General features: G+C 35.5%; 1 protein-coding gene across 3 annotated transcripts; it reads right to left on the bottom strand.

Moving 5' to 3' along the window:
• Positions 1-913: 913 nt before the first annotated feature.
• On the bottom strand, positions 914-16,391 carry LOC119837749 (protein PFC0760c-like). Of its 3 annotated transcripts, none has more exons than XM_038363480.1 (14): positions 16,230-16,391; positions 14,739-15,730; positions 13,839-13,981; positions 9,248-13,524; positions 8,831-8,961; positions 8,023-8,104; positions 6,693-6,841; positions 5,984-6,079; positions 5,278-5,473; positions 4,254-4,402; positions 3,483-3,639; positions 2,778-2,877; positions 1,769-1,879; positions 914-1,324 (listed from the first exon to the last, which is right to left on the bottom strand). In XM_038363480.1, the coding sequence occupies exons 2-14, from the start codon at positions 15,541-15,543 to the stop codon at positions 995-997; spliced, it is 6,726 nt and encodes a 2,241-aa protein (XP_038219408.1). In that variant the 5' UTR covers positions 15,544-15,730; positions 16,230-16,391; the 3' UTR covers positions 914-994. The 3 variants fall into 3 exon arrangements, with proteins under 3 accessions (XP_038219408.1, XP_038219409.1, XP_038219410.1); XM_038363481.1 differs by lacking the exon at positions 16,230-16,391 and adding an exon at positions 16,073-16,199; XM_038363482.1 differs by lacking the exon at positions 16,230-16,391 and adding an exon at positions 15,944-16,071.
• Between the last annotated feature and the right edge of the window lie 327 nt (positions 16,392-16,718).

Raw genomic sequence — 16,718 nt, 5'->3', positions numbered from 1 at the left:
ATACTTACTTTTACCGACTTAATTACCCATCTGTTCCTGCCAATAGTTCTTAAACACTGAAGGGTAGTTCGGTATTTATAATTCCAAACTTTGTATGTAAATCTAGTTTAATATGAGATCTGTGATTTAAGGTAACATAGTCATAATTTTAATAAAATATATTCAAAATTAACATTAAATTGGAAGTTGGAACTCTTAAATTTTCGAAGTTCAACCACGTGGCCAATAATTTTCGAAATATCGACTATTTATTTCTACAATCGCTATCACACTTTTCTATCTGTTTTACTTATGTGATTTTTTCATGACTAGTCAATTTTAGGCAGGTGTAAACATATTTTTTTTACAAATTGGGTAAGCATTTAGTCTTTATCATTCTAATTTTAATGTCAATTGGTCAGAGTATAGTTTTTCATAGAACAAACTCTGGCCTTACAAAGATGGAAGAAAAGAAATAACCCTATAGTTATTATATAAATTGCACAACTGGTTGTTCGATTAAACATATTACTTTAATAAAATATAAACAATTCATAAGCAATGTCACACTGTCTAGAATACAAACATGCACTTTATTATCTTCTATTATCGAACTTTCTTAACGACATTTTAATAATGTTCCATTTTCGAACTATTTGAAATTCGAATTTCAAAAGTAGTTTAAGAACACAATGAGGCACTTAATAACTTCCCTTTCATTCACGATAGTTCGATTTATTCCAGATATAATCCACGCCGCATTCATTTAACTCTCGAAAACACAGAGGCACTTAAAAGTTACTTCTATTTATAAAAGTTCATTTTTATAATAGTACTATGAACAAGTTCTATATTTAAATCACTTCACATTCGTTATTTGAAAGTTGCTGAAGATCACATGCACTTTTATACTTCAAAAAAAACACATGTCCATTTATAAATCGCATTCGAAAATTCGAAATTTAAGTTTGCGATTGATTGTCTTGAGATTCGAGGATTCCAAATTTGAATTCTATCAATCGACGTCATAATTCCTGTGATCATGTTTCGTTCGCTTCGTCGTTGGTGAAGTTATATCACTGGGTGCATCGTCACAATTTAACCTCTTTCTTTTGAGTGAATTCATACTGTCTATGCTGTTCAGTCTACCGCTACTCTCCGAGTCGCTAGACATGCCGTTGGTGGCGCTTTTTATGATGAGTAGATCTTTTTCTATCTCGGTGAGTTCTCGATTTTTCGGTCTACCCCGCTTCGTCTTGTTTTGGCTGGTTGAGGGCGATAGCTCTATGGGTTTCCGTTTTTTGTACGTGCGTTTCGCGGCCTTTTTCTTGGCTTGAGATTCATCCTGTGAATTAAAATGAAAATGCAATTGACATTTGTAATCAATCTCAAGCAGTTAGTTATCTAGGACTACCGAAGTTGTTTATTAACTAATATTTGTCTTAAATAGGATCTAACTGAAGCAAACCTGGGGGAAAAACCGGTGATTTAAATGAGTTTTCCAATAATCAACTTTTATCACATATAATTATCACTCCATCAACATTAACATATTAAATAAGTAGATCATAAAAGACATTTCATAAAAAAAACAACATAATATTCCCCCTCAAAACACTTTCCTTTTAAAAATCCTTTCACCACAGCCCATAACACACACAACCACTTAGGGGGCGTCCATTAATGACGTGAGGCGTTTTTTACAAATTTTCGTCGGTGTACTCGAGATTCAAGTCGAATGCCTGACACAATCAATGGACGCCCTCTCAACATATAAAACAACACCGACCTGTTTAGGCTTCGCCCCCATGAAGCCGGAGCACCGCTTCGTGCCGCACATACATCTCTTCTTTTCGATGCCCGCGCTCTCGAGGTTATAGTTGAAGGTTAATTCGCTGTTCTGTGAGAAATGAGAAAATATAATGTAAAAAAAAAGCCAAATAACGCGTGAAAATTGTATTACAATCAGCCAAGCCGAGTTTCGGTTGTAAGCTGGAGAGCAGGTAGATAAAAAACGTCTAAATTAAAAAAAAAAGAAATATTAATTTATAATATTTAAATGAGCTATTATGATTAAAATATTATTCACTATAAAAAAGTGTTTTTGGACATAATATAAATTGTTATAATCCAGATATTCCTCATTTTTTTCTATGAAATATAATTACGTATAGTGTTCATTAAATAGTATTAGTACACTTCATACATATTTAAATAAAGAGCCACATTTGAGTTAAATATTAGACGGGTGGCCGAGTGGCTAGGCGTTGCTACGGTTAGGCAAGAAACGCAGGTTCGAATCCTGCCTCGTGATCAAATTTTTTCTATTCTTTCAAAATTTCTCATTTATAAAGCATTTCAATGCTATAAAACTAAAAATTAAAAAAAAAAAAAAGAAACATGTTTAACTTTTAGTTTTATAGCATTAAAATGCTTTATAGAATGAGAAATTTTGAAAGAAATTTGATCACGAGGCGGGATTCGAATCTGCGTTTATCGCCTAACCGTAGCAACGCCTAGCCTCTCGGCCAGCCGTGATTCCGCCACAGTAATCGAATTTCTTCTGCTCTTTCGGTTTCGTGTGCCTGGCCGAGAGGTCAAATTTATAACATACTCATAGGAATTATACTAGCGGCTCGGCTCGGTTCCACTCACCTCACGCAACAGAGATATAAGAAATGCTTCCTTCTACTTTCGTAACACTATTCACATCGGTTCCTTACTTCAAGAGACACACAACTTAATGTTTAAATGAAATGTTTAAATAGATGTTTACAAATGAAACTTGGGAGACTCACAGCCGGTATGTCGTACAGAGCGAACAAGCCGACCCTCACGTCGCCGAGCACCGTCCACTTCTGCGTCTCGCAGTTGGGGTCGCACGAGTGGTTCATAAACCTGCAATTGTGTACTTCATTCAATTATATTGATTAATACACACCGTTTCACCCGCGTAAATCCATATCCTGTAAGAATATCGGAAAAAAAAATATATGACTATATGTTATTCCAGTTGTCCAGCTGTCCAGCTGTCTACGTACTAAATTTCATTGCAATCGGTTCAGTAGTTTTTGCGTGAAAAAGCAACAAACACACACACATCCTTACAAACTTTATCATTTATAATATTAGTAGGATAGTAGGAAGTGGGATTCTATTCTGTTAGACTGTATCTGAGTAAATAAAAAGAATATTTAAAGATACAAAAGAATTAGAAACGAACATACTTTTAATCTATGTATTCGTTCGTATTACTCAGGATTCAATTATATGAATATTCCGATAATAATATTTAACTAGTTTTTTCGTACGCTTCATATTCAGAGTATTTTAATCTTTGATCACCCTTTTTTATAAAAAAATACCCATCAAAGTAAATTGCAAAGATGTAAGCGATACATAGGAACATAGAGACAGACATAAAGAACATCTTGGTGACTACGCAGATATTTACGGATACTACGGATTTATAGTTAAAATAACAACAAAAAAATGAAACTCACCGAGCCAAATTGCCCTTCGGCCCCGCGTCGATCATCCTCTCCTTGTCCAGAGTGAGAAAATAGTAGTTCTCGTCCCGAACCTCGTGCTTCCGCCGCATGCGCCGCTGGAACTCCTCTTCGTCAATCAGCTCTCCCACGTACTCTATCACAAATTGCCCTGCGAAGGAGAAAGAGATTCAAGATTTGTGACGGAATTTTTACACCTGGTGTGGAAGTCGAGCACGATTCGGCGCACGAATTATGCCAGCATGCAATTTTGCATCGTATCATCACAGTTTTGACATTTACCACCGGTTCGGAAAGCATTTTCTACAGAGAAGAGCCGGCAAGAGACTCAGTAGTTGCTCTCTTAAAATAATCTCCCTCTGGGAAATTTGTAAAGCATAGAAAAAATTGTGATCACAAGGCGGGATTCAAACCCGCGTCATTACAGCACATCACACTATATGTTAGTGTATGCACTATATATTATAAATGTGAAACTTTATTTGGTTGTGTGTCAATTATGCTAAAACTACTGAACGGATTTTGATGAAACTCGGTATACAGACAGGGTATGAACTCACTTTAGTGATAGGATACTTTTTATCCCAATTAAATAAATGCTCCCTTGGGTTAAAACAGTAACCTTCATATCCAGGCGGAGCCGGGACGTACGTCTAGTAATGAATAAATTGCGTTTAAAATCCGTTAAGAGTCTTGTAATTCTTTTTTCTACTTTTTCGGTTTCATGTGCCTAACAGGTACCCTCCCCCCCCCCCAGGTGCTCACCAGCCTTGATGTCCTCGAGGGTGCGCAGCCCCCAGCCGCGCGCGGGCGTGCGGTAGGGCTCCAGGCGCGGGTACAGGCGCTTCTCGAACGCCCTGTTGTTGCAGCGCTCGCCCGCGCGGCAGGTCGGCCCGCACTCGGTTAGCAGCATCCTGGAAATTTGACGAAAATGGATATATTATTTCATCCTGGCGTGATATTTTAAATGCGAAAATCATGTCTGTTCGTCTGTCGCTTCTTCATGTCCAAATGAGCCAGGATGGAATTTGGTATAAAGTTACTTTGTGTACTGTTTCAGCACTTCACCCGATCATCTTGATTTAAAATTTACCAAGTCAGTCTGCATTAGTGGCTTACAATTTGAGACCTAAGAAAGGATGGGTCCCATCCTGGAAATCTCTCGGGAACTGCAGCTATACGAGTTTTCCTATGGGAAAGTACCACACCCCCACAGAAAACCGGCGTGAAATAGTGGCATGCCACTGTGTTTCGTACGATGAGTGAGGGAGCCGGAGGCCTATTTCCTTTTCCTCACCCGTCCCAGTCCATTCCTTCTTTCCTGTCATGAATTCGTTCCTTTTCCCTTACCCACTAAAAGCGGGCAGCGCATTCGCAGAGGCACTACCTTTGCGAATGTTCATGGGCGGTGGTGATCGTTTACCATCAGGCGAACCATCAGCTCAGTTGCCCGCTATGACATAAAAAAAAAAAAAAAAAAAACAAAAGTCGCGGGCCGAATGATAAGTGTTAAAACATTTTTCTAATATATGCATGCTTCGCCCACGTAATCATAGCAGAATGAAATTTTTCACTGCGGTAACAAGTAGCGGTAACAACTATTTCACCCTCCAGTCCCCCCCCCCCCTCTCTCAAACTCCAGATATGTGAAAAAAAAGACAAACGCACACTCTTTTTCATTAATAATATTGAATAATAATAAATTAATCAGTCCGTTACTATTACTACGTGATATTACGTTATAAAACTAACTATACACACCAAGAATTCACCAAAAACTTCCACATACCTATTGAGACAATGCGAATAGGGTCCGCAGGGCTGGCTCAGGTTGGGGTCACACTCGCAAGCGGTCAGTGAACCCTCCTCGTCGTTGCGTCTATTGGCCAGCGACCCCAGCGGCCTGTTGACCTTCAGCTTGACGTAGTGCGGGGGCAGGAGGGAAGACGCTATGTCCGAGTCGCCCTCATTGGACGGCGATGAGTCTGGAAAATAATTATGTTATTTATTTATTTATTTCATTCTTCTCTCTTTATTTGGAGTAATAGATTAACAAACAGAAAGAAATTATCATGGATCTTATGGATTTGTTTGCTTACAAATTATATATAACAGAGTTGGGTACGATGGCATATAGTCTGAAAGTAAGTAATGTGTATAAAGTAAAATAAATAATGTAGGTTATTTTGCTGATCTTTCTCTTTAAATATACGTGGTTACGGGCGACGAAACTTTAAAGCATGCAATAATTATTTAGACTCAGACTGTTCAAACTGTGGACGTGCTATAGTGAGATTGGTTTAATACTCTAATTTATATAAAAAAAGCAAACTTCCAGAGAGTTTCGCGCTCTGTCTAAAAAAAAAAAAATTACCGTCACTACGATCCAATCACTCTCAAAAGACAAAACAAAAATAATCAAACGCGCCCCGATATAAAACATGTCTGCCCCATGCCCCATGCCCCACACACCACGAGAGGCCAAACAGACTTACTCTTTATAATCTCATACGCCCGTTGTGCGTGCTCCACCGCCATCGCGAACGCGGCGTCTATCTTTGAATTCTTACTTGATATTTTGCCACTGTCACCTGTAAAATAATTAAAAACTTGTATGAATATTTACAAGCTAGCAGATCGGCCCGGGTTCGCCCGTGGTACATATATAGTTTATAGCACTCAGGGAATCCAATGGTGAAAGAATTTTTGAATGCAGTTCCGTAGTATCGAGATGAACGCGCTCAAACAAACAAACTCTTCGGCTTTACGTTATAAGTACTTCTATACTTGGGCGCGTTAAATTCGGATAAGTTTAATAGATGTTATAAACAGTTTTATAAACCTTCTTCTTGAAACACTCTTATCTATTAGAAAAACTGAAATTCAAATCCGTTGTGCAGTTTTAAACACCTAAGCATATATACATACAGACGCGCGATGCGTCTTTGCTATATACTAAATCAGCACATGGTGTGGAAATTCGATTAAAATCGGTTGAGTAGTTTGGGAGTCCATCGCGGACAAACAACGTGACATGTAATTTATATATATTAAGATGGTGATAGTCATAGTGATAGCGGACGCCTGAAAATTTAAACCACAACCTCATACTACGGATAATTTTCGAAGATTCCAGAAGCGAGTTACAACAGGGAGGATCCGGCAACTAACTCTCGTGTAACTACGCAAGTGAAAACACCTCACCCTCTTGGAACGGGAACACCCGGCCTCTGTTCACCCAGTAGTGGTCGTACTGGCCAAAGAACCTGACCACAAACTCGCCGGCGTAATGCTTCACGGCTTGTATGTTCTCTGGTATCTCCGATGGGTGCAGGATGAGACCCGGCCACCATCTGAAAGTTAGATATAACGAATATCGTTTAAAAACTTTAAATCATCATCATCATCATCATAATCATCATCATCATATTCAGTCCATATTCCCACTCCTGAGACACAGGCCTCCTATCAGGGTTCGGGCCATAATCCCACACGCTGGCCAAGTGCGGGTTGGCAGATGTCACGTGTCGTCAAACTTTTTATTTCAGGGATATGCTGGTTTCCTCACGATGATTTCCTTCACCGTTTCAAGTTGAGACTTTAGTTATAGAATCAACTAATTAATTGTCTGAATTGCTCTGACACAGATTAAGGAAACAAGCATATGTATGTAATATCCTGGCATTATATAGTTAATACCTTAAACCCATAGTTATATATGACAACATGTAACTGTAAATACAATAACATGTAAGTCGTAAAAGCAATTAGTAATTTTACAAGTGAAAGAAATATAAAAAATCACACACACACACAATCCTACTATTACAATAAACGCGAAAGTTTGTAAGTATGGCTGGATAGATATTTATTACTCTTTCACGTAAAATGTACTTAACGGATTTTCATGAAACTTTACAATAATGGAGTATAAACATCCGAATAAGACCTGAGCTAGGTGATCATGAATGTTCCTTTAACTCTTCGAGAAGTGAGAAGGGCCACAGTAATTTTTACACGCTTTTTATTAGCTTCACCTGTATGTTTGTTTGTTTGTATGTTTGTTTGTCGCGATTTTGACCCACTTTAAACGGCCAGATTTCGTTCAAACTTTGTAGATTTATTGAGGACCGATGACAATACACTAATTTGATAAAATTATTCCAGTTTTCAATTTGCAAAATATGATTTTTGTTAAAGCGTGTTTTATAGTTTTTTTTAACTATTATATTTTATTCTTTAACACACTTTTATAAGCTTGGCCTGTATCTATGTATGTATGTAATGGAATCTTTTTTCCAATAACAGCGGACTTGGACATCTCTTCCAAAACAGAGGGTTGGTCTTTCCCTCTGTGGCCATTTTGTGGGCTCCAATCTTAAGCCGTTGATTAGAAATATAAATATTGCTCATCAAATGTTACTATTGCACAGCTAGTACCGACTAAATTAAATATCACCACCTTATATTTCAGTAATTAATTTATTTTGGCATTAAATTAAAAAAAAAAACGCTAAAGTACATACAAACTCACCTATAGTGACCCAATTTGACCCACACCATTTCACCATACAGCGGCAGGCAACCGGTCTCACAGTCCTCACACATGTAACCACCTGAATGTTAAAATATCAATATTACAAATTAGAATGATACGAATATGTTCATATTAAAATAATATAACATTATTTTTACTAGTATCATAAAGAGAATAAATTTGTTTTCCTTTATTTTTCGTTTGTTTTATAATGGATAAACTTAAAAACTGTTGGACCTTACACCTTAAAAACCACAAAATTACATTTGTACGACATTGTGATGTCGCACCAACAATTAGTGCTGGTGCCAGCAACTAGTATAACACATGTAACGATTATTAAGTGTTATAATCATTTATTGACTTTTAAATGAGTATTCATCGAGTTAAAAACGAATAACGATAACATACGAAAATCGCATATTCACAAGCTTTTCAAATGAATTCAAAAAAGGAGGATCTTAATTTAAACATTATGTTTTTTGGGTTTGTTAACTCAGAATAATTGACTGAATGAACCGATTTTGATGTTTTTTTTTTTATCTGAGCACTGACACGTCCAGTGCAGACCCAATAAAATTTTGTTTCGTTCTGACAATTAGAAGCCGGTTATTCGAAAAAAAAAAAATATATATATATATATATATATATATATATATATATATATATATATATATATATTATATAAGCTTGTGTAAAAGAAAACTATATATATATGCATTTCTTACAGTTATCAATTTGTTAGAATGTCATCTGCTATCTTCATAGATCTTCAGACTTCCAAAACAAACTAAAGATTACTCACCCTCCGGAGGTTTTATATTAAGGCACTCAGCATGAAACGAAGTGGGACAATATTCGCAGCAAATCAGTGAACCGCCCAAAGCACATATAAAACACCAGCCCGTGTTCACGTGACAGGGTACTTTGCCGGGCCTGGAACGATAAATTTATTATAGTATTTAGTGCCTATTTAATTTATTAACACTATACGAAACTTTAGTCGGGACTTCGAGACCAGGAGAGCACCACTACTACTACTCGAAAGGAAACAACGTAAGGAAACCGGCATGTCCAGGAATCGAAAAGTTCCAGGACATGTGACATCTGCTAATGCGCATTTAGCCAGCGTCGTGGATTATGGCCTGAACCCTCATAGTAGGCCTGTGTCCCAGCAGTGGGAATGTATATGGGCTGATAATTATGATGATGCGAAACTTACCTATGCTCATAATGCCTCGGACAAATAATATGCGAACCGGTCAATATCTGCGTACCAGCTGGGAGGCACTTGGTGAATGTATGATATGTAGCTGGACACCGGACACACCTGGCCAGTTTGTCTCCACAAAACCTGGTCTTACACCCCCTGGGATCATCGCACACACACGTATGGCACACGTGCCGAGGACAGGATAACGCCTCAGAATAATCATTCAACTTCTTGCTATTGCGAGACGGCTCCCCAGAATTAAACTGTGTTTGTGGCCAATGCTCTAAGCACTCCAAGTGATAATATTGATTGCAGTGCGCTACTTGGCATTTCTGCCTCTTTTCGACTTTCTGTTTCGGAGATACATCGCTTTTACACACGAAACATACTGGAGTGCTGTACTGTTCGCAGTTTCTACACTTGAAATCGTCGTAATTCGAAACTTCAGCCTTCTTCTTGCGAGGAATTATGTCGACAACTTTACATTTGCCGACGTCTGTATCGCTCCAGCTGAGTTCTTCGTCGCTAGAGTTGGAATCGTATCTGGTATCTGGGTTTTCGAGCATTTCTTTTAATTTTGCTGACAATTTCGCTTCGAATTCATCCGCGTTCGTTATTGTGTGGGAATCCAGCTCGTTGTCTAGCATTTCATCCGAATTGTTGTGATCCTGAGATTTATCGTCACTGTGGTCGTCGTTAGAATCATCTAGACCTTTCGGTTTTCTGCCTCGATTTTTACGTTTTTTCTTTCTACCTCTGCTAGGTTGGGGCGACTCGATTATTTCGACAACTTTTTTCACACAATCGGCATGGAACGTGCCACAACAGCCTTTGCATTTAACTAGATTTCCAGTTCTTTCACATACTTCGCACACCCTTTCTCTGATTAAACCTTTAAATAAATTTGGTTTTGGCTGAGTCAATTGTCTAAAATATTCCTCTACTTGGTCAAATTGGTCTGCTTCTTCGTTCAGAACATCTTCAGTATCAAAATTATCTGCTGGGTTTTCGTCCAAATCTCCATTAACTAGATTAGAACTCGAAGATACTTTAGGCTCTTCCACTTTTAAGTTATTTTTAGGTTTTGTTTTAAAAATGTCAAATAATTCAATATCATCTTCATAATCTGAAAAGTCTTCTTTGTAAAACGGCCTCTCTGTTCTTCTTTTAGATTTGTCTTTTGGGATAATATCTTCAGTTGTACTAGCACTGTAATTAGGATATTCTTTTTCTTTCTTCTTTCGAACTCTTTTCACAGGTGCAGGTTCTTGGTTCAGACCTTTCACTAAATTAGCTTGGTCAATGTCATCAGTCTTTTTAATGTCCGTTTTCATACTCTCTTCATATAGCCACGTGTTATATAAATAGTTTGTTATTTCTTCTTGTGTCAGCTCAGGGTTTTCATCCATAAGTGCATCCTGTCGTAATTCTAAGTACTTCAAAAATTCTGGATTATCCATACATGTCTTGGCGTCTATTATCTTTTCTTTGGTACGTAACTTTCTTTTAGATATTGATACTTCACTAGTTTCAGATTTAATGGATACAGTATCGGCATCTCTCTTTAACACATCTTCGTTATTTTGAATTTCTTCACTTGAGACGGCGGTAATAGTGCTACAAGCTGCTTCGCTCATTTCACAGTCGCTCGCTGATTCTGCACCTTCTAAATCATCTCTATATGAATTTTTCTTTTGAATTTTCTCACTTGATAATGTTGAAACAATGCTACATGCAGGTTCACTAGTATCACAGTCGCTGTCCGATTCAGTTTTATATATGTCATTGCCATTAATTTTGTTGGTTATTGTTTGATTAATTTCTTTTAAATTTTCATCCATTACTTGCTCAGACATTTCATCTTCAGATAATGTTTCCCTATTTAAGTCTTCACTACCTGATGCTAGGTTAACATCACAAACTTTTGAAATCGCCTCATTGTCTTTACTCAAAGTGTCATAATTTTTACTATCTCCATTTGTCGAGATAGTTTTATTTGTAGTTTCATTACTTGTTTTTTCAGAATCCAATTGAGTTTCTATATTGCATTCAAATTCACTTCCATTATTTAAAACTGTATCTGGTTCATTTTCCATTACATTTTCATTAGAAACTGTATTTTTTTCTTTGATGAGCTTGTCATCTCCGATTACAGTATTATTGCTTTTCGATACAGCCTGAAAATTAATCAAAGTTTGCTTGATTTTATGAGATTTTAAACGCAATACTTTTTTACGGCCTTTTTTCCCAGAAGGGGAACTTGTTCTAAGGCCCTTCACCAAGTTGGATTGTTCGATATCATCCAATTTCTTTCTGTCTGTTTTCAAACTTTCTTCATACTGCCATGTCTTATATAGATAAGTTGTGATTTCTTCAGGTGATAGTTCAGGATGTTCATCAATCACTGAATCTTGTTTCTGTTCGACATATTTCAAGAATTCTGAACAATTGAGGCCATTTATCTCAGCTATTGAACTCATATATTTTGCTACAGGTTCATCTTCTTCATTATTTTCAGAATCATTTCCTTCATCAAGACTGCCATTGACATGGCCAATTTGCAGTATGTCATGGTTGTCTGTTTTATTAACTTCTAATTGTGTCCCATTTATAGTACAGCTATTTATTTCAGTAGTTTCAGTAATTTCAGTGTTTTCTTCCAATCCTTCTTTATCAGGTTCACAAAAACTTTCATTTTCCTCTGAACACATGATTTTAGGCTCTGCACTCTCTTGATTATTTATAAATCCATGCTGATTTAAATCATGATTTTTTATTTCCAATTCCTCCTGAGTAACACTATTATTTGATTCATTACTAGTAAGTCCACTTTCTAAACCTTCATTATCTTCATTGGCAATATCAGCAATATTTTCATCTATATCCATACTTTCAATAACACTTTCTTCATGATTTATTGTATTGTCACTAATAATTTGTGCACAAATTTTTTCGTTTTCTTTTTCATTTTCAGGACTTAAATTTTCACTATTATCTATTGTTAAAGCATTATTGTCAATATTTTTATTGCCCTCTGATTCAGTTTGAACACAATTAAAAATTTTATCATTGTTTTCTACATCACTATGCTGTTTTAGTACTAATATAGGCTCTTGCTCCTGCATAACAACATCTTCATCTTTATTATCATTACCAGTAACCGATGTGAACATAATTTCAGTATTTACATTTGAGTCTTTTTCCAAATTGAATTCTTCATTCGCTTCACTTTCTGACATGACTATATCATTTGCTATATCGGAAAAATTATTAACAATAATTTTATCATTTTGTCCTTCCAATCCATTCTTACATACTTTTGTATTCAAATTATCTTCTCTTTGTAGTTCTAAGTCTTCATGATTGGTATCTTTTTCACTACTGGTATCAGTAGTTATTTTTTCTTGATCTAATTTTGTATATTCTTTAATGTCATATGATTCTATATTAGTGTCTTCATGTGTTATAACTTCGATTTCAGCACTTTCCTCGTCAAAATTTCGATCTAGTCCTAAAACTATGCTATCACATACATTATTCTTAGGTTCTCGACCAGCGAGAGTTTCTACTTTTGAAATGACGCCAATGCCACTCCCTGGTTCAAAAGAGTCATGACTCAAATTACTTCCACTATCAATGAGGTCAATTTCATCAATTATTATATGACCATTTGTAAGAGCAGTTTGGCTGTAATCATGCTCAGTGTGATGAGATAGTAGTCTTACTTCATTGTCAGAATCATTGTTACAATGACGTAAGCTGTATCTCTTTTGCTCATTTGCTATCATGTTTTTTGAATTACTAGTAAATTTAGATTTCCTATCAGACTTGATTTGCGGTTTTATCTGGGATTTCTCTGGGGTATTTGATTTTGCCTTTTGCAACCACCTGTCCATGTGCGATTGTTTTTGTATTTTCGTAATTCCCGTTTTGGCGGCCATATTGTCGAGACACGCAGTTACAACGTCAGAGACATCGAACGATTTATTTCTACTCTTACTCCTGGTGGATTCTGAATCTGAATTCTTACAATCATCTTCTGAAAATAAGCTATCATATAAACTTTCACTGAGAGACACATCACTGTTGGTTCTGGTTATCTTTTTACTTTTGGTTGTTGCTGCTTTCTGCTTAGATTTATCAATCATAGCATTCAAAGCATCTATTCTGATCCTTTTTGGTTCTTTAAGGAGTGTCTCTGCTTCTTCTACAGAAATATACCAATATGGAAGTCGCTTCTCAGATATGAAAAATGCAGCATACAGCCTTGGATCCTTTCGTTTAGCCTGTAAATTAAAAAGTAAAACTGGAAAATATTTAAAATAAATTAAACTAGGTACATACAGTATATGGATGACATATTTTTTTTTAACTAACTGTAAAACATTTTTTAAATAATACCTACTAAAAAAAATAAGCACTAAACAAACTTGATCATTTACTGAATCTTTAATATATTCGCAGTTTTTTTGCAGTATTACCTTTATTTTTGCTCAATTATTAAAATATATTATGTAGGATAAGAATGAAGTTCTGTATATCATAATGATTACTGCTCACATAGCTATTACATTTCTTATGTAACTAAACAATTATATACCTCAGATGAAAACTGGTCTCTGGTGGTCTCAAACTCTTGCAGCCCCAGATATTTCCTCAGCATTGTCTCCAATATCCAACTCCGTCTTCCGTTATCACCCAGAAAGGTGACATGTATTATATCCTTTTCCAATCTCCCATACACTATAAATATATAGAATAATATTTAGTCAACACAAAATATAGTACATTACATTTCATAATATTTTGGTGTGAATTTGGTGGGTATGTTAACACTAATATTAGATTGCTATTTTTTTTTTTGTAAGTTTTTTGCATACCATGTACCATGTATTGTGATTAAAGTTGTCTTAAATTTTTTATACTAAATGTTTAAAAATGGTTCTTTACTTTGAATTTATATGATTGTTCTAATTATTTCTATTTTATGTGTGTTCACCCATTGGAATGTTTAAAAACCTTAAGTAATATTATGTGATAATTATACATTTTTATATAATACATATATCAAAAACTCTTCATTATTTTCTATAACTGTTAAAAAAGTTATTATTCAGCAATCAATATAAAAATATATTCAATATGAAGTATTTCATTTAATATGCATTAATGTTGCTAAATATGTTTGAATAATCTATGAACACATGCCATATTTTCACGTCCCTCTTATTTTGAATGATTTACTTAATTCTATTTAATTATAGTTTTCAAACTTTGAAGGTGGTTTTATTTATTCACCGATAGACCAGATAACCATAAAAAACAACGGACAGCCAGAAAGAAATGAAGTAAGAGGAGTATGGCAGAGAAAAATTAATATAATATTTTGTAAAAAACAGACATTTCATTAGAAATATTTCATAATAATAAAGATAGGTAATAGAAAAAGAAGATAAGTAATAGAAAAACAAGTTTTTAGCTTTCATACAAGCCTACTTACATTTCTTTTTTATAAACATCAAACTTATAGGTTCTCTGGTAACCATACAGGGCCAAAATGGATATGTACCCATTCTGGCCCATGCCAAATCACCAACTTGGTATTGACATTGGGCCTCAAGGTCAAAAAGATCACTCTGTGACATTCTTTTTTCTTGTACATCCTTCTTCTTTCTCTTATTGCTATCAAAATCTAGCGTCTTAACAACAGACAATAAATCGGCACTGCTACGACCTTTCTTTGTAGCTGATTTCTCATTTGATTCAGCTTTTGTAGTCCCCTTTGTCGGTGAAAACATGTTTTTTATTAGCATAACCGTTTCATCCTTTTCTTTCGTTTGTATCAAATCTTTTCGTATGTAGATCTTAGGCTGTTTTTTAGCAGAGGATGTATGCTTCTTCTCTGCAGAACCAAACCGACTAAGCAATATGTTTTCATTGTATATATTTTCAATTTGGTTATCCAGCGTATCCAATTTGTTCTCACTTTTTACTGGTGAATTTGATGCGTGCATTTTGTATGCTGTTACATGCCTGTTTGGTGATTTGTCAAACTTAGGAGAAATTATTTTGGAATTAGATTTTTCCAAATCACTTGTTTCAGATTCAGATTTGAGTTTCCTGGCTCGGCCATAACGGCTAGTGCTTGTAGTTTCACTATTAGTGACCGGAGAAGTGACTCTTGTTGTTAAGCTTGTCTCTAATTCTCTTTCAACTAGAGATCGCTTCTTTGGTTTCATTTTAACAAGTGTGGGACTGTTAGAATAGTTTATATCCTCAGAACTTACATCTTCGCATTCCTCCATTTTAATTACAGCTTATCAAAGCGCCATATGTAAGTTTGACGCAATGATGTCGAGCCGAAAATGTCGGTTATAAATTTGTTATCGAAAACGTGAAATATTGCATATTTATCAATAAATAAAATGGTGATTGCAATTAGAGCACTCAACATACGAGTATCACTCGTTCATATGTATAGATATGCATGCGCTGCAACAAAAGAAACGAAACGAAGTTATTTTAGACAATCAATTGTATAACACAAACAATTCGCACAAAATACGTTTAATATTGGCTCAAATATTTACATTGTGATTCTAAAAACTTATATAAACATCAAGATAAGACGATAACGGTAAATATAGCAACAATCGCAATGTATTTTACTCAATTGTATGTTAAGAAAAAATAGGCCATAGTTACTTCCTCAGTCATAGGATCGAAACTTAATTTTCATTTTAATTTATCACTGTCTTCCTTTAAAAATGAAAAGATCACTTTTTTAGGAACTACACTATAAACTGTTGCAAATACATTAAATAATATTCCCACCGCCTAAGCAATCTTCGACCAAAGTCCTATTTTGTTCCGAAATGGGACCCTCTGTAGCCGTCATCCACGCGCCATTATTTCTCACTATGCTCAATTTATGCAAACAGGAAAGACACAATTACAGAAGATAATTTTAAAATTCTTATTCACTGATTACCTCTGAATTAAAACATAATCGGATAATAGTAAAGACTTATAAAAGTAAATTTTTCAAGAAATTAAGTTCCACTATTCACGACGCTCAGTATTCAGTACCGCGAAAATCACTCGATTGAATGTTTGAATGTGTGTGTACTCTGTGTAAAATACTTATGATTGTGTTACGGCTGTCGTCTGTCAAACAAAACAATGTCGCTGTCGCCGGTCACTTTATATAAAAACTATAGATCTTCCTTTTACACCGATTTTTATATATCAACCTACAATTATATTATCTGTGATATAATTTAACGACAACTGAGACCTGCAGCTCCACTCGCTTGGTACCTGGCTTAAATGTGGCTTGCATATTAAACCAGACTATTTTCTATCTCTGTACCAAATTTCACGCAGATTCCAAACCAGGTTTTTGTGTAAAAATTAAGTAGGATTCGTTTTATTACAAAATAACAATTATATGAACTTCACAGTACGTAAGTTTTTTTCT

Source organism: Zerene cesonia, chromosome 29, assembly GCF_012273895.1.
Source record: "Zerene cesonia ecotype Mississippi chromosome 29, Zerene_cesonia_1.1, whole genome shotgun sequence".
Lineage (NCBI taxonomy): Eukaryota > Metazoa > Arthropoda > Insecta > Lepidoptera > Pieridae > Zerene > Zerene cesonia.
This window is presented reverse-complemented; position numbering and strand designations above follow the sequence as displayed.